General features: G+C 43.8%; 1 protein-coding gene across 8 annotated transcripts in view; it reads right to left on the minus strand.

Annotated features, from left to right (window-relative positions):
- FN1 (fibronectin 1) overlaps window positions 1-9031 on the minus strand; it is a 53708-nt gene extending 44677 nt beyond the window's left edge. For 6 of the 8 annotated variants that reach the window (XM_080598748.1, XM_080598747.1, XM_080598744.1 and 3 more), the window contains exons 1-8: window positions 8817-9030; window positions 8461-8589; window positions 6850-6987; window positions 4896-5027; window positions 4622-4759; window positions 2075-2233; window positions 872-1072; window positions 217-396 (exon numbers count right to left, since the gene is read on the minus strand). In XM_080598748.1, the coding sequence (XP_080454874.1) occupies window positions 217-396; window positions 872-1072; window positions 2075-2233; window positions 4622-4759; window positions 4896-5027; window positions 6850-6987; window positions 8461-8589; window positions 8817-8967 (1228 nt within the window). In that variant the 5' untranslated portion in view covers window positions 8968-9030. Of the gene's footprint in view, window positions 1-216; window positions 397-871; window positions 1073-2074; window positions 2234-4621; window positions 4760-4895; window positions 5028-6849; window positions 6988-8460; window positions 8590-8816 lie in introns of all 8 variants that reach the window. The other 2 variants (XM_080598741.1, XM_080598746.1) reach the window with 2 other exon arrangements.
- Window positions 9032-25393: the final 16362 nt, after the last annotated feature.

Genomic DNA, 25393 nt, shown 5'->3' on the forward strand with positions numbered 1-25393 from the left:
GAACTCAGAGGCAACACCTGTATCAACCTGAGCACTCTCCAAAAATGCCAAGAGCATAAAAGTGCCCTGACTCCAGACAGCCCTCCCTCCATTCACAGAACTGTCTTGGTGTTGAGGTGTGCCTGGAGTCCCTCCAAACTGCTGGGACTGATCAGGCAGCTAAGAGCTTTTTTATGAAAGCTATGTGTATGTGAAGACCCTCTAAGAAGAGCTCACCATTCTGCTCAGTACAGAAGGAGTATCTCCTGTCCTGCTCAAAGTTGGAAGTGGTGCTGCACCAGAGGTGTCCATCTGTGCGGCCTTCAGTTGTGCAGGAGTAGAAAGTCCTTCCGTTGTAGGTGAAAGGCAGAACACAGGCTTCTCCATCGGAATTGCCACCATATGTTTGGGTCACAGCTTTAAAACAAGCAAATCACAGCATTAGGCTCTGGCTTAAATCCTCAAATCTTACAGCTAACAGCAGTAGCCCCTCTGGGCCAAGTCACTGGCTGCTGTGAACCCACAGTGACTGCCATGGACCCGAGCCAATACACACCAAGAGAAGACTTAGTCCCACAGCTGTGTCATTCTTTTACATTCTTTTCTAAACATATATTATTGCAGCTTGGTTTGAATAAAATTATTAATGCTGCTCCCCAGGGGCTCTGTTTTCCCTCAGCAGTTATATATAACTCACTGGGAAATATTTTTGCCCTACAGAACTGGGATTCAAATAACCAAAACAACTACTTTTTCACCTCTTGCACCTTTCTCCGGTATGTCTTCAGCAGACATTTGCTACACCTACAAAGGGACTCCACTTCAAAATGAAGCCGCAGGGCAGTCCCAAAGATCTCACTGGACTGAACAGGCACTGAACAAAGAGTCATACCTATTTCCTGGCAGCTGACTCCGTTGCCCAGGCAGGTACAAAGCATTTGCTGGCTGCCCTGTGTCTTGAGCCACTGCATACCCACGGAGTACACCACTCCGTTATCAGTTATGCACTGGCCATATGGCTGAGGCTGGGGCTGTTGAGGCTGGGGCTGGTACAACGCAGTCTGTACGTTTGTGAAGCTAGGAGAGCCAGAACCTGCAGGAGAACATGGGAGAGGTGAGACATCATGTGCAAAGCTGAGGGACAGAATGCTTCAACTAAATGCTGAGATAAAATCTTAAGCACTCTATTAGACCGAAGGCACAATACTCTTAGCTTCCCTAGACACATTTTAATTATTCCACTTAGAGAACTTCAAAATTAGAAGAAAAACTCCATCTTCTGCTAATGATAGCCTCTGTTTTCTAACACTGTGGAGTGGCTTTAGAAAGGATTAAAACTGTCAACAGCTCTGCAAAGGAATTGTTTAAAAACAAAGGCTTTTCAAAAAAGCTCTTAGTAGTTAGAAATCTAGAATTAAAAAGAAAAAAGATCAGTGGCAAACTTAATCAGAACAGAAGTTTTACATTGCATACACCAGAAGGAAACCTAGATCCTTAAAATGGCAAGAAAATGAATTTAGAAGCTGAAGACTGACAGACTTTGGACAGGAAATACGTTACCTATAAACTAGGCAATATTTCATACAAAATTACAAACTAATGTGTATGTACTAAACAGCACTGTATGCATACTTTGCCATTTCTGTTTTTTAAAGCCCAACCATTAGTAGGTGTATTTATCTTGTCAAAGAAACCAGATGGTCTCAGTGGAGTTTAAATTAAGGGCATTTCAAGACAGTTACCCTGAGGCAAATACATCAAGTTCAAATACTAATCAAAATGCCATGTTTCCAAGACAAAGCTAGTAGATATTTCCTGTAGAAGCATAGTCCTAGATGTGATTTACTGTACTGTGATTGCACAGGCAATCACATCTGTATGTGCAAGCCCCATTTGTGCAAGGAAACCAAGTATAATTAATCTTATCTACACACGCACAAACAAGGAACACATCTCCTGAATTCTGACTTTTTTGTTGATCTTTCTCTGACAAGTCTTCTAAATGCCTAAATCAGGATGGTGCAATTCAGCATCAACTCTTAGCCACTCAAAATGTGCCATTTCTTGCCTCTACACACTAAGATGCCCCACTTACCAGTGCTAGTCGTATGCAGGGATGTGTGTCTTTCGCACTTCCATTCGCCTCTGCCATTACCAGTACAGATGCACTGAAGCAAGTTTCCACGGTTATCCTTCTTGCTCCAGGTGTCTCCGATTCTGTAGGAAGTCTTGGTGTCTTGGTCATTGCACCTGTCTGTACAAGGAGCACAGCTATTAGCTGTTTCTGGATTGGATGGCTTCACTGTCCAATTTACAGTTCTAAACCATAAATCAAATGAGCAGATAGTTTAAAGCCTTTCGTGAGAGCCAACCTCATTTTTGGTAGCCCACTAATACAAGCTCGATATACACTAAAACCTGCAAAGGCTAAGAGAGCACAAATCCTGATCCTAAAGTCTAATGGAAAATTCCCACTAGTTTCCAGAACTGGGATAGTACTTCATAGCGATTGTCAAAACTAGCACCATAATACTCCCAGCATGAACACGGTGAGCTATGTTCAAAAAAGTTTAAACTTTTTTTTTTCTTAAAGATCTTTTTTCTTAAAGTCTTTGCAGTGGAGTCATTTCATACTATACATAGGACACAGGTATTATTTTCTTCCCACTGAAGTAGAGCACCAAACTTAAACTACTTGAATGCAATATATAACTTTTTTTCCAAAACAAGCATGCATGAAGCTGCCAGTAAAGTTAATATAAGCTGCTCATGTCATACGAGGAATATTAGACTTTCTAAATCTCCCTGTTGTCTTTAATAACCCACAGCCCCTGATGAATTGAGTAAATGGGTTCAAAGGACAGCGTAACAAACTACTTTTGTCTGGACGCCAGATCCACATGGATTATCTAGTTCTTCTTCCATTACAACATTTTAACTTTTCATTCAAGGGCAACTTGATACAGAGGCTCAAATATAATCACAGATCAATGAACATGGATTTATGAAGAACTGTGGAAGGACATACGCATCATGTCAGACTGCCACTGAAAGAGCACTCTGGACAGAATATATGAACATGGAAAACATGTTACTAATTCACATTGGTTAAAATGACCAAAAAACTGAGTAATTTGCCAGAAGAGGGGTAAACCGGTGAAGTGTTCATAATGTAATTTGGCAAACATTACATGGAGAAAGCAACCTGTCTTATGGACATACAAATTCTCAAGTTAGACAATGAAAAGCTGAAATGTCCCCCCAGAAGTCACCAGTGATTCTAGAAAACACCATAAAAGATACATAACAGCAGGCATACTGAAGCATAATGCTACTTTGTGGGCTACAGCTATCATTTTACATCCAGAGATTCAAATTTATGTATTTGATTACCTTTGAGAAACAAAATGAAAAATGAACGGGTCATTATATTGCAATTTCCCCTATGATACAACAATTCAAACCTGAGTTATAGGGGGAAAGATACTGCCAAATCGTTTTTTATTAGTAATATTATCTCCTCCAAAGTTCACAAACAACACATTCTGTTTTATTCATTCCTATTTGACAGCTAATGATTTTTCCCTATGTGTTCTAACAGAGTTAAGATTGTGAAAGCTGGTTTCATTTTTATAGCTTATTTCTTGACCAAGTGTCTCCAGATCTTCAGTTTTAATCCCAACCTCCTTACTGTTTTAGTTCTTTATAGGTCTGTTGTTTCTATCAGCAGATAGCTATTATCTGTGTGCCCCAAGGCAACTGAATATGAGGCAATTTAAAGGCTACAGAATGAGTTCCTCAAAACTGGCGTAATAAAGGTGTAAGGTACAAAGTTAACTTTTCTTGAGGCAACTGGTATAAACCAAGAGCTCCACAACGGAGTCTGTTCCTAGCAAAATTAAAAGAGAAGGTAAATAAACAAGCGAGAGTTTGGATTTTAAGAGCTGTTTGCTTTGTGAGTACTAATGCAACAGAGTATTTGCAGTAATGTGGTTCAACCATACAAAAAAAACAGAGAAGTCACTTGCCCTGGTGAAGCATATTTACACTGAAGACAAAATGGTGGAGAAAAACTAACAAGTGAGATGGGACAGCAGACAAAATAAACCCTCTTCAAGCACATAGCATGTATACACACACAAAACAACTTTAAAGGGAAAAGCATTTACATTTTCAACTGGTAAATTCTATTGTTGGATTTGGTAACTATTTCTCTTCAAAAGTCACTGTGTCTTCCCTCAAAAGCCTACTTAAACCTCAAAAATGGAGTTATTAGACCAAACTCTGCCATTTTGCAGAGCAAGCAATTCCCCTGACTTCCTCAGGGAAAACATGCCTGTGACTCAAAGGCTCTGCATATTTCCTGAAGCTTTTCTCTAAAGCAGATTAACAACCAAAATAATCCAGCCGCTTTGTCATTAGCGCAGACCACCAACTCTGACCCACCCCCAGGCTGTAAATGGCAGATGTCACCTCAGAGGGATTTGTTTTCCACGCCTCCTCAGGAGATAACTCTTGCTATCCCTCTAAAACTACTTCTGACAGCAGGAAAAGACCGACCTTTTCTTTCTGAGGCAGGAATTTGAAAGATACATTAAAATAATGAAAGTGGATAGGGCAGCGGGTGCCTGACAGCACTTACTTCTGGAGGTGCAGGTGATGCGGCCGCTGCCCTCCCCAAGGCAGGTGCAGTCCACCATCATCCATCCTTGGTAGGGCTTCTCCCAGGTCTCACCCACCACGTAGGATGTCCCGGCCGTATTGTCGTAGCATCGCTCAGCTGAGGGAGGGAAAAGGGTGAGTGTTTGCCTTGGGGCATCCCACATGGGGATGGGGACACCCCAGGCCACGAAGAAGAGGAGGAGAAAGGAGGCTGAACCCCAGCCAAGCTGAGGGAAGATGGAGCCACCACCTACCCACGGGCTTGCAGGTCCACTCGCCCTTGCCGTTGCCCAGGCACACACACTCCAGCATGTAGCCACCCGTCTCGTGGGGGCGACGCCAGGTATCGCCGATCTTGTAGGACTGGCCACCCTCATGGCAGCGATCTGCAGGCAGGAGAGAGGCGGAGCTGAGGTGAGGGGCCCTGTGGCAACTAGTACTGACATAGGGCAGCATTGTGGGGACACGGTAAGGGCCACCCAGGTGGGAGCGAGGGGTAAAAATGGTCAGTCATGGTGGAGGTGAGGGGAAGTGAGGAAAAGGAGGGCAGACCATGGCCACCTCCTTCAGGCTGCAAAATGGCGCCCACCATTTTCCTTTGAGGCCTGCCATTTTCCCTTGGTGCCTGACAGATATTTCCTTTACCAGGCCCTGTCCTCAGCTACACCCTGCCAGGTTTCAAACCACAACTGAGACCTGCTGCTGAAAGGGGAACACCAGGGCATGAGGAGATGCTGTTCTGCCCTCAGACTGGGGCCTGGTGAGGAATGAGGGGGCTGCTGCCATCTTGTGCTGAAGGGGCACCACACAGGCCTTTCGGTGGCTGTCCCTGCACAGCATGAGGGATGTGGCAGCGAGGCCAATATGGGGGGGGGGGGGGAGGGGGCGGGGAAGAGAAGGAAGTGATACCCTGGAGACATCTGTATCAGGTTTAGAAATCCTGTCCAGAAAGGCTGATTCCCAGCCCAACAGCACCCCACAGGCCTGAGGTGTTCTGGGCCCACTGCTCAGCCCAGGCTCATGGAGGGAAACATGGTGAACGGCAGTTTGCTAACAAGATCTTCTTCCAAGGAAAGAAGGAGAAACACGTCTGGTCATTTATTAGGAGCCACTAAAACATTTCATTGGCTCATTTATGAAAGCTGGGAATCTAAGAGTTATAAAGACTGATTCAAAGCCAGTTGCAGTCAATGAGACTCTCCAGTGAGCTCTAAACCAGGCTGATGATGAGGAAATGAGACTGCTCTTATGTTTGCAATTTCCTTACTGACTCTTTCTTTTCTTACAACACTTATCATCCCTGCCCAATAAAATGCCATTAAATTCAGAAGGGCTTCAGCTCTACTTGTTATATTCGGTGCATTTCTTTCCGTGCTATAATGATGGCTGGCTTCTGAGCCCTCTGTGGCAATGCTATTGGGCTCAGCACTGTTTGTCTTAAACAAGAAACTTCATACTTATAAGAACAAGACTTTTTTCCAAAGGTGCCTAAGGGACTTGGAAATCTCAGTCTAGAAGTCCTGAGACACAGCAATCTTCATCTGCACTCAAAGGAAGTCTAATTATGAACTGAAGGGAAATTGTGAACAATTCAGTGACTCAATAGTGAAAGGGTTTCCAGACAGAGAGACAGATTTTAAAGGGAAAGCTGGGCAGAAAGGATTAAGAAGAAAGTATGGGACAGATGGGTAAGAAATTGCAGAAACACATAGAGCTGGCTCAATGGATATCAGATTCTTGTTCCCTCAGGTACTAGTGTTGGCATGACATTTTTAGAGGCCAGAGGCACTGGCTCTCAGGTGGTAAAAACTCAGAAGAGTCCTATTAATGCTGACAATGTAATTTTGACCAACTAGCTGCAGATTAGACACTGACTTTTTTTTCCAGTCAAAAAAAACTTTCATAAATGTGTCTGTGAATATGTAATGCATTCCTGTGTATATTAAATGTACTAACCTCTATGGCTGTACATTAACAGTCATTCTGGCCTATGTTTTTATACATAAGACTTTACCTCTTAAATAAGAGCAATTTGGTTGTGCAAGTGCATGTACATGGGATAAGGACTTTCAATTACAATATTTTAAGGGGCTTTGGATGAAAGCCCCCTAAATCTAGCTAATGGGCACTGGAAGAATTGTGCAAGTTGCTCTGGAAAATATGACACCAAGGAACAATAGCTCTAGTAACACACTCTTAGTTACGTACTGGCAATGGTGCAGCTGATTCTCCCACGTCCAGCTCCAATGCAAGTACAGTCCCAGATCATGGAGTCCTTGGGGCGCTCATATGTCTCCCCTACTCGGTAAGTGGATCCAGTGTATTTATCAAAGCAAGTCTCTTCAGCTACGAGGGGAGAAAAATGAACTTCATGAAACCACACCAGTAACAGATATAGACAACAAAAACATGTTCCTCATCTCCTCCCACAGATGCTCTTTTTTTTTTTCTCCAGGGGAAACATGGATTGATCTCCTCTTTCTTCTAATGGTAGAAGAGTAGAGAGGAAGTCGGGTGAAATTCACCCCCTCAGGGTCCCCATGCAGCTAAACAACTACAGCTTCTCTCCCACAGTGAGCCAGGAGTTGAGCATGGCACATAGGCAGGCATGCCCTGAAAGGATCAATCCCAGCTGTTTGAAGTGCAACAGTATGGAAGATGGGGGGAACAAACATCCCCCAGAAGCTGTGGGTTTTGTCATGTTAATCCTCCTCATTCTGCCCTGGCAAGAGCTTAAGTATATTAATCCCATATTCTGCAGCAATCCTACTGCAGTCAACAGGGTCGCTTGTGAATTGTTCACACTTGCACGTGCATAAGTGATTCCAGAATGGTTGTGCCAGTGCTGCCACCAGACTTGAGATCTGCAACAGAACAACTTTCTTGACCTCACCACTGGGGAGATGAAGTTAACTGTGCCATACAGGAAACTTGCTATTGGACTGTGAAAGTGTAAAACTTGGAAATCCCTGGAGGGGAAAGAAATGTAGATTAAACCCCCTTTTTATGGAGGAGCAAGGGAACTGAGTACTCCTTCAAATACTTGAGCAGTATTTTACTCAAGCCTCGCCAAACAGATCTCTGGGATGCTCCTATCGGTCTTACGTTAATGTTATCAGCCAGGAACCAGCTTTTCCTCTTGTATCTCTAGAGCAACATAAAGGAATTATAGCAAACCAGTGGCTTCAGACCAATAAAGATAGAGAGTGTGCATCTGATTATCTGAGCTACATTGCATCTCAGAGAGACGCATCTTCCAGCAGACGTTGCATTTAAAGTTTTTTTCTGTTACCTAAACTTTTTCTGCAGGAGACTAAACAATCTCATTTTACACTCAATTACAGCAAGCTCGCAGCACGGCTGGGGAGCTGTGGAAAGTTGTAAGTTGAAATATTTTTAAACAAGCTGACGACACTGCACAGCTATGAAAAGTTGGGGTGAAGCAATCAAACTGTACAGAGCCAGAGCTGCAAAGTGACTCCAGATTTGAACTTCCCCGTGCGAGTCGAGGAGTCAGCTCAGTTCGTTATAAAGAAGAGGCTGGCTCCAAAGTTAACGTTTAGATCCAATCCTCCAGAGAGAGGAGTGATGTTTGGCTCAGGGTTCTGGTGGCAGGCCCATCTCTAATGAAAAGCATTTCTTAAAATCCCAAGCCAGATCTTCAATGTAAGTGAGCGTAGATCCGTTAGTGACCCTAAGTACCAAACTTCAGCTGAAAACCCTGTCTGCCGGTTGTAACCCACTACAGCACCTAGCCTACTTGGCTTCAAGAGCCCTTTGGGGGACTTGGTGCCAAAAAAAACCCCACTACCAACTTACGTTCAGGCTTGCTTTCGCAGTTAAACCCTCTGCTCCCGCCATAGCAGGTACAGACCAGTGTGTTCCCCAGGTAGATGCGCTCCCACTGCTGGTTTATCTGATAGTACCTTCCATTGTCAAAACAGGTCTCTGGGGAGAGAAGAAAGAAGTTTCCCATCAGCGAGACCCCAAAACACGTCTCTGGGCAGGCGAGAGGAGAGAAGAAAGAAGTCTCGCATCGCCGAGACCTCCACCCCGGAGACCCCCACCCGCAGAGGGAAGGCGACCACCGGTGAGAAGCCCCCCGGGGACCACCCCCCGAGGACGAAACCTGCTGCTAGCCACCCAGCCCTGCCCGCTAGCCCTTTGGTACTCACGCTTGCCCTGCGCTGGGCTGGTTTGGGGCACGGTGGGGGTCTGCGCCTGCCTCCGGCTCTTCCCTCCCCGCCGCTGCCCCGCGCCCCCTCCCGCTGCCACCCCCAGGCAGAGGGCGAGCAGCACCAGCCGCCACCCGTTTCGGCACGGCATCCTCCGGGCACGGCTCGGCACGGCTCGGCAACAGGGGCTGCTCGCAGGCAGCCCGACGGATGGGGCAGCGGCGCCGCCCGGGCGCTATATAGGGCGGGAGGCACGGGGAGGGGGGAGCCGCCGCCGCCCCGGAGCCCATTGGACTCGGAGCAGCCGGGGGCCGGCCGGGGGTTGCTGCCACCGCCCTACAGAGCAGAGCACAGCCCGCCCGGCAGCCCTAAAGCAGCCCCAAAAGGGCTGGGGTTCGGCCGGCTGGGGGCTGCCTGCCCCGTGGAGGGGTGTGGGGACGAGAGGAGAGAGGGCTGGGAGGCGGTCGTACCGATTTGTGGGGCTTTTGGTGGGGCTTTGCAAAATGGCTTAGCAAAATGGCTCTTTTTCTTCTTTTCTTTTCAGAGGGGAAAACTTTTCTTTCTTTAGAGCGACGCTGTAAGCTGATACGCCTCGGTTCAGGAGGAATAATGTTCTGCACGGGGGGAGAAGGTGAGGCGGAACGTGTGTGTGCAGGTTGGAAACAGGAAACCCCAAGTGGAGTTTTGCCTGCTGCTAGTGGCTCAAAGTTAGAAGTTTTCACACCCCCTTTGGAAAAAATGGTGCCACTTATGTTCAAAATAAGTTTAATAGCCTCTTAATCTGATATTTTTTCTTACTCTCCAAAATCAACTCTGAGAACAAAAGAAAAATGAAAACTTATTAGGCTTTGTACCCCCTTTACATATATGGGATCTTCAGTGTGATGATCTAACTTAACGAGGCTGTATACAAATGTTATCACTCTCTTTTGGCATCTCTGCTGCTTGGGGGGTTCTCTTTTCCCTACGTTGAAGGAAAGCTGCAAGGCAGAGAGCACACACTGTAATGGTGGCCCTAAAGCAGGAAGCTGCTTGGGAGGAAAGCATCGTGCGCTCCCTGCTCTGGTACAGCAGCTGGACCGGTCCTCGAGTTCAGATCGTATAGGAAGGTTGCATTGCTAACCGTTTTCATGATGACTTCACGTGCATACTCCATCTTTGCAAAGGGATTGTTGATCTAATAGTCTGCTCTGGCTCCTGATTTATTAAAACGACTCTGACAAACATGAGCATGAAGTAGCCTACGGTGTTTCCAAGAATCTTAAGCCAAACACCTACAGGTCTCCTTGAGGGTTCTTTAGTGAGTTGGGCACCAAGCTCTAGTCGCACTTAGGGCAAACTGGTTGTATTACCTCACCGAAATGCAGGCAGTAATATCCAGCTTGGGATGGAGACTGTTCCTCTAGGCAGTGTACAGGTCCAGCACATGCGTTGTTCCAGGAAAGCAAATAGTTGTGCTGTCAGGTGTGTCTTTTGTAAGAAATTTCTCTTCCTTCCTATGAGGAACTTCCACAGACCCATTAACATGAGCTTCCCTGCTGAAAGGTTACTGGAAATTGAAACCTGACCTAGCAATTGAGGTGAGCTGTGGTGAGCTAATTCCCATCTTTCCTAATTTTTATTTTTAGATACACTGCACTGCATTTTTATTGAGTTACCAGAGACACATTATCCCTCAAAATAATCACACGACTGAAGTCGCCATAGAGCTTTTGAAGCAGGGCACATCACCGTAATGAGAACCTGCTTTCAAACAGCTTTCCTGCTTTTTTGAGACATCAGTTATGAAGTGTTGCCCTGAAATGCCAGCTTAAAACAGCTCTGGAATTTTCTGATAAAACCAAGCTGAAAAGAGCATTGTGAGAAGGTGATGCTCTAAGGTTGTTTATAATTGGGTTGTACTTTACCTAATCTACTCCAAAGGAAGCATTACTAAGTGGAAATCAGTGGAAAAGAAGAGTTTTCCTTCTAGGAAACACATATGTGCAATGAGGAGGTAATTTTAGGTCCTTTTTCCAAGTACTGTATGCAGGTCTTGGTCAAATTTTCAACCTCTGTTGTGCAGTATGAAGCATAGAGCTGCTTCTGGGCAGCGCTTGCTTCTCCATGCACTTCCAATGAGCACATGAACATGTCCCACTGCTGTGAACTGCTAATTAAGCACAATTGACATGGAAAAGGAAAGGGTAATGAGGAATCTTCAAGTACAAGAGGATTATGGCAAACAAAAATCACTGGGGAAACCTTAGAATGTATGAGCTAAGTGCAGGTAATCTGTAATGAGCTGGCTATGGTGGAACAAACGTGTAGAAGCAACAGCCTTCACTGTGGAGCAAGACCCCATTGGTCTTGAGTGCTTCAGGGAGTTTATAACCTCTGTAGGTCTGGGTGCATAGCACCTACCAGCTCTCTGCAAGCATAAGAGAAGAAGGGTTGCTGTTCCCAGCACTAAGACTTCTAGATCCATTTCCAGCGTGCTGCTTTTAGTGACCCAATTTCCAGCCTGGTGCTTTTAGCGACTGTTTTAAAATGGCATTTAAAAGCTGCACATCCTGGATATACTCTACGTGAAGGCTAAATGATCGGTTGTTGACCTCCTTTACGTCTTTTGTCATTCTGCATAGCACCTAAGTCTTCAAGGACAACATGAGTATTTACACAGAAATGAAAATGGCATTCAGTCTGAAGACTGAATGAGAAATACAGTGTTAGCAAATGTGTGACTGTGTCTAATGCTTACCACAGCACTAGTTACACAAAGAGAGAGACAAATGTAAGAATCTTGTTTAAGAAAACATTACTGGAAGCATATAAAACAAAATAATAATTTTCAGTGATTCTCAAATTAGTTTCTTGCATAGCCATCATTTATTAGCAGACAGAAATAAACTAAGTCATATTTCAACAGAATTTGAAACAGGCTGGTTTCACTTCTAAAGGAATCTATGACAGTAATTATGACACAAGCATGCAGTAATTATTATATTGCATGCTGTTAGACTTTCTGAGATGTCTGTAAGCTATTTCGGGAAATGGATGTGACTCCTTTGTCCTTCTCTTAGCTCATCCATCAAGCTAACAGGAATGAAAGAAAGATTCACCTGAAGTCTTTCTTAGGATGAGATTACTTTGAATTTATAGCACCTTGCCATGCTTCTGCATCCCAATAAGGATTAAGGACATCCTAAACCTCAGCTTTAGCCATGGGGATTCTGATTCTTGCTCTTTTTTTTTTTTTTTTTTTTTGTACTGAAATCCTAACTTTTTCACTCTTGGTAGAAAAGGCACATGCCCTTATAAGGTTCTCCTGACTTCTCTTGCTCCATCACACGGCTCTGCAGATAAGCCTCTCCACTGGGCTGATTTGATTTCCTCCGCTGCACACACTGGCTGGGGACTGCAGATATGACTGGGAGCACGGTCGGGCCCTGTAGCTATTCTCCTGTGAGTTCTGACAGCACAGAGGGAATATGAATCAGTATGGAAAGCACCAAGCCAGGTCACTTGTTATTCTTTTAGCAACCTTAGAAGGATGGCCACAAGGGCTTAATTATCTCCTTCTAAAATTATCATTCATAAAAACAAGAATCGTAAAGACAATAGGTCAGGATTCCTTTCCTTCACATGGGGAGACCATTAAACACTTCCTGCAGTTCCCAAATATTTTGCAAGAACTCCTGTTGCGAGCTGAAATTTTCTGAATCATCAGAATTTCAAGTCTGTGGTTTTCGTTAGGTCAGAGCAAAATTCATTTCAAGGCTTGCTGAGGCTCTGCTGCACAGTGCTTCATTCACTCCTGAGTGCAGCAGTCCTGAGTGTCTCATCCAGGAATCTGGAACATCACTCCTTAAATGAAATCCATTCCTTCTGCTGCTTAACTGGCAGCTTTAGCGGTATGTAACTTTATGCCGGCTCTTGGTGTAGGAATGAATTTCAACGTGCATAAATGGTCCCTAACAGGGCATTAATTACAACTTGGCACTCTTGATGGAAATTCCCTGCTCCTCTCCCTCCTCCCCAGTCTTTCATAACTAAATGTTCGGTGTCATCAAACACAGAAAACACATTTCCTTTCTGTAGCTGTCTGTGGATTATGTTACTTCATTTGGTCGACCCGAATCGTTGTAGTTTGCCAGTGGTGAGAAGTTCATAGCCGCGGCTCTTGTTTTGCAGTTGGTTCTGCAGTACTGTCAGCCACTGGCGTTTAACACTCATGAATCTGTCCCTGGCACGAATCTGTCCTGTCTCAGGCAAATGGTTTAGGGTGAGGGTTAGAGATTTTCATTCTTTTTCATTTTTGCGGGGGGAGGTTTCAGTTTGTTTGTTTTTCTGATTCTGCAAGGAGGATTTGCGTCACATACAAAGCAATTCAGGAATGGTAACTGAGACTCTGACGTGCTTCCTGATGCCAGAACTTCAACCAAAATGAGACCTGTGAACTGGCAGGCAAGGAGCCAGTGACAGACCCTCATCCACAGGACCAGCTTTTGGAAGAGCAATACTAGCTTAAAAGACCCAACAATTTGTTCTTCATTGCATTTTGAGATACTAGGCAGAGATTTTCACAGGTACCCAAATCTTGTTCGGGTTGCCTAAATCCTTTGAAAACCCCAGCCTTATGCCCTGCCGGGGATGTTCCGTGGCAGTTCTGTGGACTCAGATCCCTTCTGGAAGTCTGGCTGCAGTTTTGGGATGTGCCATGAGCACTTCTGAGTGTGGCTCTGGGACCTGGCTTGAGGCACCAAGTGTGGTGTTGCCAGCTTTTGAGGGAGATGTTATTTTAGGCAGTGTTGGAACCATCTTATCCTAATGAGGGATGTTCGTCTCCCCAGCTATGTCTGCCCTGCTCAAAGGAAATCCCCCTCTAACACTGCTGTATCACTTATTTTTCCACTTTCAGAGATTAAGCTGCCCCCAAAGACGTCTTCAGGGAACAGGTGACTCCTCTCTTTCTCCAGCTGCCCATGCTTCTTTTGTGGAAGGAGATGGCATCTTGCAGTTTCTCCCCAAAGCAAAGACGAGAGAGCTCCAAAAGGCCCTGAAATGGGGCTAGTGGGACAAAATGCTCTCGAGAGAGGATTGCTACAGGGCCTGGGCAACGTGGGGAATCGCATTGCTGAGCCTGGGGGGGACAGGTCACCCCTCGAGAGCCCGAAACACCCTTTGCAGTTACCTGGGGAGAATTTCAATGCCAGCCGTTGTGTGCAAACCTGTACACGTTAGGCATGAATGAAGGAAGAAAAAAAGTTGTGACAGCTGGAAAAGCATGGTTTCTTATAGCTGTTATTTTCTTTTTAATTTCTGTGTTTTGGCCCAAATCCCAGTTGGTGCTGGTGATGAGGGAAGGCTCCTAATTCCAGTGACTGCTTTTATTTCATCGTTACAGAATTCTAACAATAATTTGACTTTGGAATAACAGAGGGTTTTTGTTCTTTTAATGGAAGGACAATGTAGTTAGAATAACTTGTCTCCCTCAAAGCCCAGCAACTGAACTGAAACCCTCCCTTTTTCTGCAGCAGCCTTAAAAGTATTAAAGTGAAGTTAAGTAACGGTGATATCACCACCAGCAGCATGAGGTGAACTTGGCCACAACCCCTGGTGTTTGAGTGCAACTGCTTTTATTCTCTCTCAGCAAATATGGCAAATCACACCAACGCTTGTTTGGTTTTAGGCAGGCCTGGTCAAAATCCAGAAATAAATGCTAGCACTGGGTTGAGCTTGGCTTGCTGCGAGGAAGTTGAATACACTGAGCAAGCAAACAGCTATTTATTATGATGATTATGGGGGAGTGCGTAACGGGTTGAAACTGAGAGTCACAAAGGGTTGAACTGAGCCAGGAGCATCCAGAAAGAAACTATTTTGGCTCCGAGCTGCAGTTTGTCCCCTGTTTCCTTCTTACCCCTTCCACCCAGCCTTACATGGAGCCAAGGAGTGTGGATAGTTCTTTGCTGCCAATTTTGAAGTTTTTTTTTTATTTCTTCTTTTACTGTTGGTAACCTGATTTTTTGGCTGCAGTCTCAGAGATGAGAGAAGCTCTCACTTTCACTTGTTTTTCAGCCCTGCCCAGAAGTTCTCGTTGGCTGCCTTTTATACTTTCCATCTTCTGAGGAGGAACTTGGGTCTTCTGCCTGCCTTCCTTATCATTTTCTTTTCCCTATTCTTCCACCCTCTCCCATCTGCTAGCCCAGGTCTCCTGGCCGGCAAGATGCTCCTTGGTTCTGATGTATTTGTTTGAATTTGGTTGTTTCTTTCGCCTAGCAATAGTGTCACTTCTCCTGTGGGTCTTCCCAGCTATTTCTCTTCTGTGGGTGGGAATCCAGCCCAGAGAGGCCCAGAATAAGGCATAAAGGCTGCTCCTGACTTATTCAAACCCTTCTTGGAAGATGAAGCTGCATGTGCTTTGCTTCTAGCATGAAATGTTAGTGAAGCAGGGCTGGAGTTTCATTCAGCGTCCACCAGTTCCATTCGCTTGCTGTGGGTGGGTGTCTGGCTGCCTTCAGGTCAGTGCAAGGAATTCAGAAATCACTCAGAGCCAAGGAGTTTGAAAAACGTGTGTCATTCAGTAAAAAATGCATCATTCATTATCCTACCTATGTCCTTATACAACATATAACCGGTCTGAAGTTGAGACCTCCTACAGGTGTGGTTCTTGTCTAGGGAGCTTTGTGAGTGAAGAGTTTTGGTCCTATATGTAGAAAGGTATTGAGAAGGGCTTTTTCCTGCCAAGTCACTTCCATGGGAAGTCTCTAGCTGTGGAGTCAGGCTGAGAAATGCAGCTTTGTCAGTCCTACAGCTCACTGCCTAACTGATCCTGGTGCGGCTCCATGTTAAAATTTAGGTGCTCTTTGGTAGTTGTTTTTTCAACTATTGATTTGCTTGCATACAAAGTTAAGTGAGCATCCCAAAGACTGTTCCTGACCAATTTATTTTAACTTCTTGCTCGTTAACCTGCTCAGTTAGAGGCATACTGACCTTTGAGCTTAGCCTATCTTGCCTTTAAGGCTTTGCAAACAACCAGTCTCCAAGCCAAGTTACTTCCCTGGCTGTCTTGAATATACACATTATCATACGGTACCGAACCCAGTTTGTTTCAGTATTTTATCTGGCTGAATGCTGGACCTCATGGCAAAGGCCTTTCTGTACTGACTCAGAGAATTTCTGCTCTGTCATTAATCCTTTGAATAACTCCTTACTTTGATTATAGTGGGCTGGACATTTTTTATTTTTTTTGCTGGCATGCACAGCTGATAATAGTCTGCATATGTTTTTTGATTATAGTTCTTGTTCTGGTTTTAGGGTTGCTTTGCATCTTGGACTGGTTTGGCGTTCTTATTTTTAGTCTGTACTGAACTATGTATGCATGAAATCACACGGATTTGGAGCTGACTCTTTCCAACAGTCATCACTTAGTTCTTATACCTTTCCGACAGTATTTGTGGAATTTACAGTGTTCCTCATTCTTGAAATGACGAATTATTGTAATAACAATAAATAGACACTGTTTTCACGGGCCATTTTACGTAATTCGTTCTGCCATTACACTGAGCTCATACATTCAAGCCACAGGCGTTTCTGTGAGCAAACTGAAGTCCTCCTGTTGATAGCATTTAGCTGCTGATCTGTATACAAGTGGTGGAGCTTGATATGCTGCAGGAGGATTTCTGCCGGGAAGTCACACCTGAGAACAAGTGAGTTTGCCCAGAACAAGGAGCTCTGCCCAATGCTGCAGAAACTCCTCTCGCTGTTTCCAGGTGCTTACACACCACTTTAAATCTTCAAAGTGTTTCTCAGGCAGGTCGTCCATCACGGCTTGGGAAGCTGGTGATTCAGACACATCCCTTCTCCTGCAGAAGTCTCCTCTCAAGACCAGGAAGCGCCTTTTAGTGGCATGTGAGGAAGGGATGGCCTCATAATTTAACCTACTCTTTCTTGTCTACACCTCTCCAGTACAGGCACAGGAGCAGTCGCCAGGCAGGCACTTAGGCAGGTAATGGATGGAAAACTAAATCCCTTACGTGATTACTAGAGGTGACTGCAGTCCAGCCTGTTGAACTGAGCAATATAGTTCATGCTTTTCTTAAAAGGAGAAGTATTTGGGCCTGCTAGCAGGTTGATCTAAGGACTTTCTGAATAGGATAAATATTAGCATAGAAGAAGAGAAGAAAAAAGGGTCTTCAAAAAGAAAGAAAACCTGAAGTAGCTTAACACAGTCTGGGGAGGAAAGTTTCCCATTATGCTGTCCAGCATGGCTTCTGGCAACACCAAAAAAGCTGAGCATAATTCTTGAGTGAAGTAGGAAGCTTTGCAAGGATGCATCATATCTTGTGGTCATATGCTAAAAACAAATATCCCAAAGCACTTGATGATGCATCTGGTATTTGTACTCATTGAATATGCCCCAAGCCAGCCATATTTATTGGAGGCACATTTTTCCTTAGCCGGGTCATGCAGAAGTTAAAACAAACATTACTTAAACACGTATCATCAAATCGGGGTATTAATCTGGATAGATTAGTTTAAACCTACTTGCTGTTCATGGCAAAGCTGAAAGATTTATTGAAGCAGATAGACTCTGAAGCTTCTACCTGCTTCAGAGTCTGCAGATATACGTTGTTTCTGCATTTGATTATACTCTCTAAATTTATACACAATTTGGAAAGAGATCATAACTTACTTTCCAGGAACAGCATTCATATTTTCCATACAGTGTATTAGGATACAGTGCAGATTATGTCCACGTTAAATAAAGGGAAAGTTTTTGACAATGTGTTTCTTAAATTTGTTTATAATCAGAAATGTTGTGGGTAATATTGAAAGTAAGTGCTGCCCGTGGCAGTTATCTCCTGACCGACACCTCCTCCTCACTCTTTTCAAGTTCTGTTTCACAGGTGTTCAGGGATATGGAAATGTGAGACTGTAAAGGACGTATTAAGTCTCTGGTCTTTAGAGAATATTTTGGATAATCTTTTCTGAAACATAGCTTCTAAAAATTACTCTTTTTTCCTCTGGCAAATATCACAGCCTGAGACATTTCTCATGCAGAAAGCCCCAAAGGAGAAAGCAAGAAGGAGAAGAGGGAAACATAGCTTTGATAGGATTTTTTTTATAAAAGGTGGAGCATCTGTGCATGGAAAAGAAACGTTTAAGACAAAGACATTCTAAGGATCTCAGAAAAATCAATGGCATATAACCAATGTTGCTGTAAGATGCCTACGTGTGGTGGAGCTTTAGGCTCTGAAGCACCAGTGTTGAAGCACCTCTGAGACGCGTGGCACCTCTGAAGCATCGGAGACCTAAGGCTTTTTGACAGTCCAGGTCCAAGAGTCTTGTGAGCCCAGGTGTTGCTGAAAGACGGTCTGGTTTAGGTTCCTTGGTACCCAGGCCGGATCGTTGAGGCCCCTGGCTCCCAGAGGACCGCAGAGCCTGGTCAGAAGAGCACCAAAGGGAAGGCAGGTCGGCTGTGCTGAATTCCCAGCTCTTGTTGGCTCACGGCTTAGAGAGCTGCGAGGGACCCTTTGTAGCTGAAAAGCTCAGATCCCGATCCTGCAAAGATTCATTAGTGTCTAGCTTTACCTATAGCAATAATTCCGCCATGTGATTAACCTTAGCTGTCACCTGAATGAAGCTGGGCATGTGCTTTGTCTCTCCAGAGCCCGCTCCCCGCCCCCCTGGAGCAGCATTTAAATACATCGGTATCCTCAGCCTCGCCACTGCGAAAGTGTGTAGGAATAAGCTGCACAACTGGGTCATAAATTACACAGCAAGCAGAACAAATCTTGGACGCAGATCATAGCTGCTGGAGGGATGAGGGCTATGGTCAACACATGAGCAGGAAAGGAAAGGAAGACTAATATTTAAGAGGAAAGAAGAAATTTTACTACTAGACTGTTCTGTTGAAATGAAACCATTTCTGACCTTGGTTTCCTTGGGAGCAGGCTTGGTCTTCTAATTTGTTTAATGTTTGTCTTTTTGTCTAACTTCTCAGGGAAGGATTGATGCTTTAAGACCATTAGAAATTCTGCTTTCTTTATAGAAAAGCCCAAATCAAAGCCATAAAGTGCAATCGCATTTAAGCAGGCCACATCAATCCTACAAAAGCACATATACTGTGCGTGCATATCTCTAAATCCACGAACTACATGTCTAACCTTTCATTTGCATGTCAGCCTTCATGGGACACAGGCCTGAGGATTCTTTCCACGCCTAGCATCTATCCAAAAGCCTAAACGCCATTACTGCGTAAAATTCTTCTGTGTTCTTTGAAGTTTTAGAGCCCAAATCTCTTCGAACTGTGTTCTAAAACTGCAGTGTGACTTTAAGAGGTGTCTGGAAAAACTTCAAACAATTAGAAATATGCACACAAAAACTCTGCGCTCAGATGAGGTAATTCACAAGAGGGTTTCCAATTGGCCTTTTGGAAACCAACTATTTTATATATAAATGTCAGCGTTAATTAAAAATCAGCATAAAACAAGAAGTGAAAGCCATAATAGTCTATTTGTTATGAATACACTGATTAAGCTCTTCCCCATTAGTAAGAGTTTATCGCTATTCCTGGAGGCGGTGAAGCTTTCTAAAGGGGAGAAGCAGAAATGAACCCACTGGAGGATGCAGCCCATCGGATGATTTCATACCGAAACAAACACATGAAGAGTAATTTTCAAGGACACTGTGGGTCCTTGCGTGATGCCTGCTTAATGATGAAAGCTGAGTGTCCTAAACCCTTTGGCAGCTGTAAAAATCCCTCCCATGATTTAAGCATTTTGGCCAAAGTCCCCTCCCCGGAGAGCTGCTGTTGTCTGCGTGGGCTTATACCATGAATCAGTGAGACCTCATGAGTTAATATTTGTATGCTCTTAGCTGGCTTTTATGAATGTCACTAAACGGCTTTTTAGATCTGGAGGAGATAACAAAAATGTGCCTTCCAACGCTGCTGCTTGTATCCAGGCCGATGGAGGGAGTAGGAAATGGCCTGAGCTTAATCCATCCTCAAGACAATCTTAAATGATTAATTTGCGGTTGTCCTTGAGTGCCACACAGCAGGTTTCACTGCTACTGAGTTTTTTTCCAGAAATCTTCTTACTTATTACTGCTACACACATTACTGCATTTTTTAGGGCTGGAAGAATATGCCGGTGCTTTCAAGGCACACTTTGGTGCCTCGCTAGTGGTTCACACACTTAAAAAAGTTCCCAAGTCTTAGCATTTTAAAGCGGAAAACATTCAAAGATAAAATTAATGTCAAAACCATGCCCCATATTGTGTCTAGTGCTATATGCAGTTTCTTTTTATGGATGAACAGGAACACTGCAAACGTGCCTCAGCTAACGGTGACTGCTTTCATCCTTTTCAGCTGCTTGCTTTATCGGGATGAGAAAGTAGAAACAAAACTGATATGTCACAAACACTCCAGGTCATGCTCATCGTTGGTTAGTGCCTTTTATTCTTCCTTCTGACATGGGGTTTAAGGCAAGGAGGAGTCTGTAAGCTGTCAATCCCCACACCTCCCTGATGGGGAAAGGTTCCAGGTATAAGAAGCAGAGATTTAGACCATCCGTGGCTGCTGTAATGAACAGGTTCTTGTTTGCTTAGATAATTCTAGTAAGGTGTGTGTTTCAAGAAAAGATTCATCTCCAGGAAAGGCAGCACTTTGTGACGTTCAAATGCCAGGCCAGATTTCAGTCTCTGATTTGTTTTGCCACAAAGAAAGAGAGAGTTCATTTACAAAACCAAACTCTTGATGTTGATTTTAAATCCAAGCATAGCTTTAGGGTGTTTTGATCTAGAACTTTTAAATTTAGACTCATTCAAATTGACATTCATAAGTCTGCTAGCTTGTGTAAATTCTGTATAAATGCACAAATTGCATAATGCTCAATGAATGGGAATTAGAAGATACAACCTTGTTAAAGTGGAGCTGCAAGAGCCAACAATAGGAACAGCATCACAAACATGTGAGTGAAGACTTCCCCCCAAAAAAAAGGTTTTCAGAGGGAAAAGGCTCCACAAACACCCATAACCACGTGGCAAGGAGTGGGAAGCAGTCTTCAGTCTTTCCTGCTGAGAGGGAATCTGAGCAAGGCTGCAAGCAAATGCCGAATCCCACAAAGAAGAAAGGAAACTTTTCACCTGTCACCATTTGCAAGTTGCCAGAGGCAATGAAAATGTAAATACAATAACTCACTGCAGTAGCAATAGCTTTGCAGTGAACTGCAGAGTCACCCTAAACCCCCTTGTTATATTATAAGGATATGCTGAGCGTGATGAATGCTTCTGGTTTAAAATATTCCAGAGAGAGCATTTTTTATCTCTCTCCCCTTCCAGACTCCTACCAACTCTGTTTGCATCTAATAAAATCCAGATGCTTCTTGAAATAAAATTACTGCTATATTGGGTTGCAAAACTTTTGAAATTAAGGTTGTGACATTTTTAGCAAATGCTCCCTTTTGCTGTAGTGGACTCCAAGAAGAAAGCAGTAGGTTTTATGACAGCAAAACACAACTAGAAGGTGCTTATTCTTATCTGCTAACAGCAGTATTATTGCTGTGTGCTGCTCTGGTGGGCAGTTTCTAATACTGTATCTAATATTTGCAGACAGCTAGATCTTGGAAAAATATTTGATTTCTCCTGATTTCTTCTACCATAGTGTACATTTACATATCTGCAACTACGTGACTGCTGAAAAATACTACAGGCTGCCAAGATGACCTGAGGAGTTAAACTGGCAGTATAAGCATGGAGATTTGCAAGCATGCTTCCAGAGGAAAGCATTTTTGGATACTACATCAAGGAGGGCTATGAGGGATCCTTGTGATTATTTGCAACACATTATGGCAGGGACCCAAGCTAGACAAAAAGTGAATTTATAACAGCTCTATTACGAAGGCATTAAGAACCATTTTTTATGCTGGTATTACAGCCTGCTTTCATTTTGTTTAACAGACCAAAGGCCTTTATGTGCAAGCTTGTCTTGCACTTACCTATCTTAAATCATCTCCTCTACAGCTACAGTAAAATACCTCGACTCCTGGTGTATTTGGTACTGTCTGTGATCCCGCTGCACAAAGACTCACCTCTCGCAGAAACCCTCAGGCTGAGCATCTCCCCGAACAGCTCTGGAATGCACATATTGTCCCAGCCCAACTGCAATACGGGGCAATGTGTCCCATTTTTGTTGAAGAACTGAAATGCTCTCATTGCAAGGCCAGTCCCACTGTGTTCAAAAGGACCTCACATGTGGCCAGACACTTCTGAAATCCTGTTTCCCTTTCTGGAGCAAATGCGTCTCAGATAATCACCGACTGCTTTTCCCTAGGGCTTCCTCAGGGCAGGTGCTACGTGAGCATCATGCTAACTATGCTCTTTTTTTTTTTATTTTAAATTCTCTAATTCTTTTCAAGTCAGAAAACTTTGGGAGCCCTCCCTTTTGAAAAATTGAAAGTTTTACCAGTTTGATGTCCATGAAAGTTTCTGGTTATCCTGATACTGACATGAAAAACAATACTGAGGGAACTCAGGAAGGAAATATGTTAACGCAAAGATTGTTTCCTGCAAAGTATATTAAAGAGCCGTGGAAGCAGCTGTCGGTTTTGGATGTTGTAAGTGGGAATGACAAAAGGTACAACAAATGAAAGAGAAAATGGAGGAGATGTCAGCTCTGCACACCTTAATGTCAGCCACTTTGTCTGCTAATGTGTCTGCGTTTATGCAAATACATGCTAGTTTGTTTTAAAGATGTTACTGTACAGAAGGTAAAGAAGATTCAGGGCCTCGAGTGTATTTAGATTCATAAAAAAACTTGTCCTGAGAACAAAGAAGATGAATTGAGTCTTCAAAATAATTCGCTGTGTTTCAAAAGAAACACACACCACTTGTTTTCAAGGTCTGTTATTTCTGTCTCTAGTTAAACACATGCTGGGATTCTGTGTTGAAATGCAGGTGTGTAAAGGTGGACAAGAGTCACAGCTTGTATTTCACACCAGCTGTGTATTCTGATGAACCCTGAGAAGTACAAGTGACCTGCAACAGTACAGGTGACCTGCAACAAGATGGACCTAAGTACTTTGCAAGGCCAAAGCAGAGAAAATATCAGCCCACAAATGCCACAGGTTAGCATCCTTCAGCTTCACAATGAAGATGTTGAAATTTGAGATCTGGGCTGCTTTCAAGTCTGTGGCACAACTCCATCAGTTCTAAGAACTGCAAGACTTCAGCTATTAATCATCTTGACTGCAGAGAGAAATTGGAAGGAGACTTGTTTACTGCAGGGGCTTGCAGTCACTGAAATGTAAGGGGACAGTAATCAAAAGATGGCATGTTCCAGTGCTGTGCTTCAATGTGCCAGAGGCGTAGGCTGCTCCATCCCTCCTCTGACGGAGATTGCCTCAATAACCCTTGTCAGGGCTTCACCTTCCTAATTCAGAAAGCGTTTATTAACTAAAGCTAAAAATGCTGCTAAATTCCCTGTTGATGTTCCCCTGCAGCCTTGGAGAACGACTGATCTTGGTTTTTCTTACACACGGCTGTGTACACGCTTTGGGGCTCTAGCATGGTGCCTCTTTTTCTCCTTCCTTCCTTCCTTCCTTCCTTCCTTCCTTCCTTCCTTCCTTCCTTCCTTCCTTCCTTCCTTCCTTCCTTCCTTCCTTCCTTCCTTCCTTCCTTCCTTCCTTCCTTTCTTTCTTTCTTTCTTTCTTTCTTTCTTTCTTTCTTTCCTTCTTTCTTTCTTTCTTTCTTTCTTTCCCTTTCTTTCTTTCTTTCTTTCTTTCTTTCTTTCTTTCTTTCTTTCTTTCTTTCTTTCTTTCTTTCTCTTTCTTCTTTCTTTCTTTCTTTCTTTCTTTCTTTCTTTCTTTCTTTCTTTCTTTCTTTCTTTTCTTTCCCTTTCTTTCTTTCTTTCCCTTTCTTTCTTTCTTTCTTTCTTTCTTTCTTTCTTTCTCTCTCTCTCTCTTTCTCTCTTTCTCTCTCTCTCTTTCTCTCTTTCTCTCTTTCTTTTCTTTTTCTTTCTCTCTCTCTCTCTCAACTCTTTCTTTTTCTTCCTTCCTTCCTTCCTTCCTTCCTTCCTTCCTTCCTTCCTTCCTTCCTTCCTTCCTTCCTTCCTTCCTTCCTTCCTTCCTTCCTTCCTTTCTTTCTTCCTCTCTCTCTCTCTCTCTCTCTCTCTCTCTCTCTCTCTCTCAACTCTCTTTCTTTCTTTCTTTTTTTTTTTTCCTGGTAAAATCCAGTTTCTTCAGTCTGTTCACATTTCATGTCTGATCACCTTTTACAGCTGTTTTTACTGCTCCCTTTTAGGCTCTTTCCAGTCTCCAGCAACCATGCTGAAACACTGGAGCACCAGAATAAGAGCAGTGGTATCACATGGGAATTGTCCTCTGGGTGTTGTCTACAATGTAATACTGCTCTTCCCATTAATACAGCCCCAGATGAGACTCGACATTTTTTGCAGCAGGAACTGATTTTTTAAATATCTATATTTTTAATCTAAAGATTTCTATACTGCTTAGTTCCTTGCTAGACTTCTGCTGCCAAACCACATACTCTTCCCTTGCCCTTGGGCAATCTTCGCTCATCTCTGTCAGATTTCAGACCTGATGTCAAGGTCATTGTGGATTCTGACACCGCCCTTGAAATTCTTGGAAGCTTGGGTGACTTTTGGACACAAAATGGCCTTTTTATTCTTGACATTTTTACTAGGGAACCATGTTTTAATTGGAATAATTCGAATTTTTAGCCTAAAATCGGTCCCTGAAAGAAGAGCATTCAGGACTGAAGGAATTCCAAACAAAATCTTATTTAAAGCAATCCTTATCCTACCTTATCTCTTCCTTCTCTGAAATTTCAGAAGAGATCAAGGAAATAACTTATTCACAGTCTTTATAAATGAGTGCTAGCATTTATGTTGAACGTGCTAATAACGTGCAGCAGCAAGAGAAAAGTGGAAACTAGATCACATGGCAAATGCTCCTCTTTTTCCATGCATTCTGCTTACTTGCTGTGGCTGTAACATCCCCAGAAATATGTAAAGTTTATGTGCAGAGCAACAGACAAAACAACGGTCAACAAGAATTCCTTTCTTTCTGGCGGCGTTGTGTAAACGCAGCGATGCTGCTCCTAACGCGCGCTGCCCTTTATGTGCCTCATGCACACGGGTTTGTGTATATGCGTCTGTTTTGAAAACAAGCTGCAGTGAATCATGTTGGAAGAGCTTCACAGCCCCATGTTGCTGGCAGACCCTCCAGCAGCAGTCTCACGGAAAAATCTGTTGCCAGCGGGCAGGTAGAGAAGGCAATTGTTGCGTCAATGACAAGGAGGTTTTATTCCCTTCGCTCTGTATCCCTAAGCAGTTGTGTCTGTTTCTGCATTCCCGTCAGTATGCCGAGGGCTGCTGTTCTTCCATCAGCAGGCTTTTAGACATAGATCCACTGGTTTGATCGTCCTCTCTGTATTGCAGCCATGAAAAGCGAGGGATTGTTTGGTAGGTACTCGGTGGGATGGCTTCTTTCTCTTGCAGTAACTTCCACCAGTGTTCTCCAGCGCAGACACTGGATTTCCCCAGTACCCGCAGCCACCAATAACACTGTGATTCC

This window comes from Anser brachyrhynchus (assembly GCF_964034855.1).
Source record: "Anser brachyrhynchus genome assembly, chromosome: 7".
Lineage (NCBI taxonomy): Eukaryota > Metazoa > Chordata > Aves > Anseriformes > Anatidae > Anser > Anser brachyrhynchus.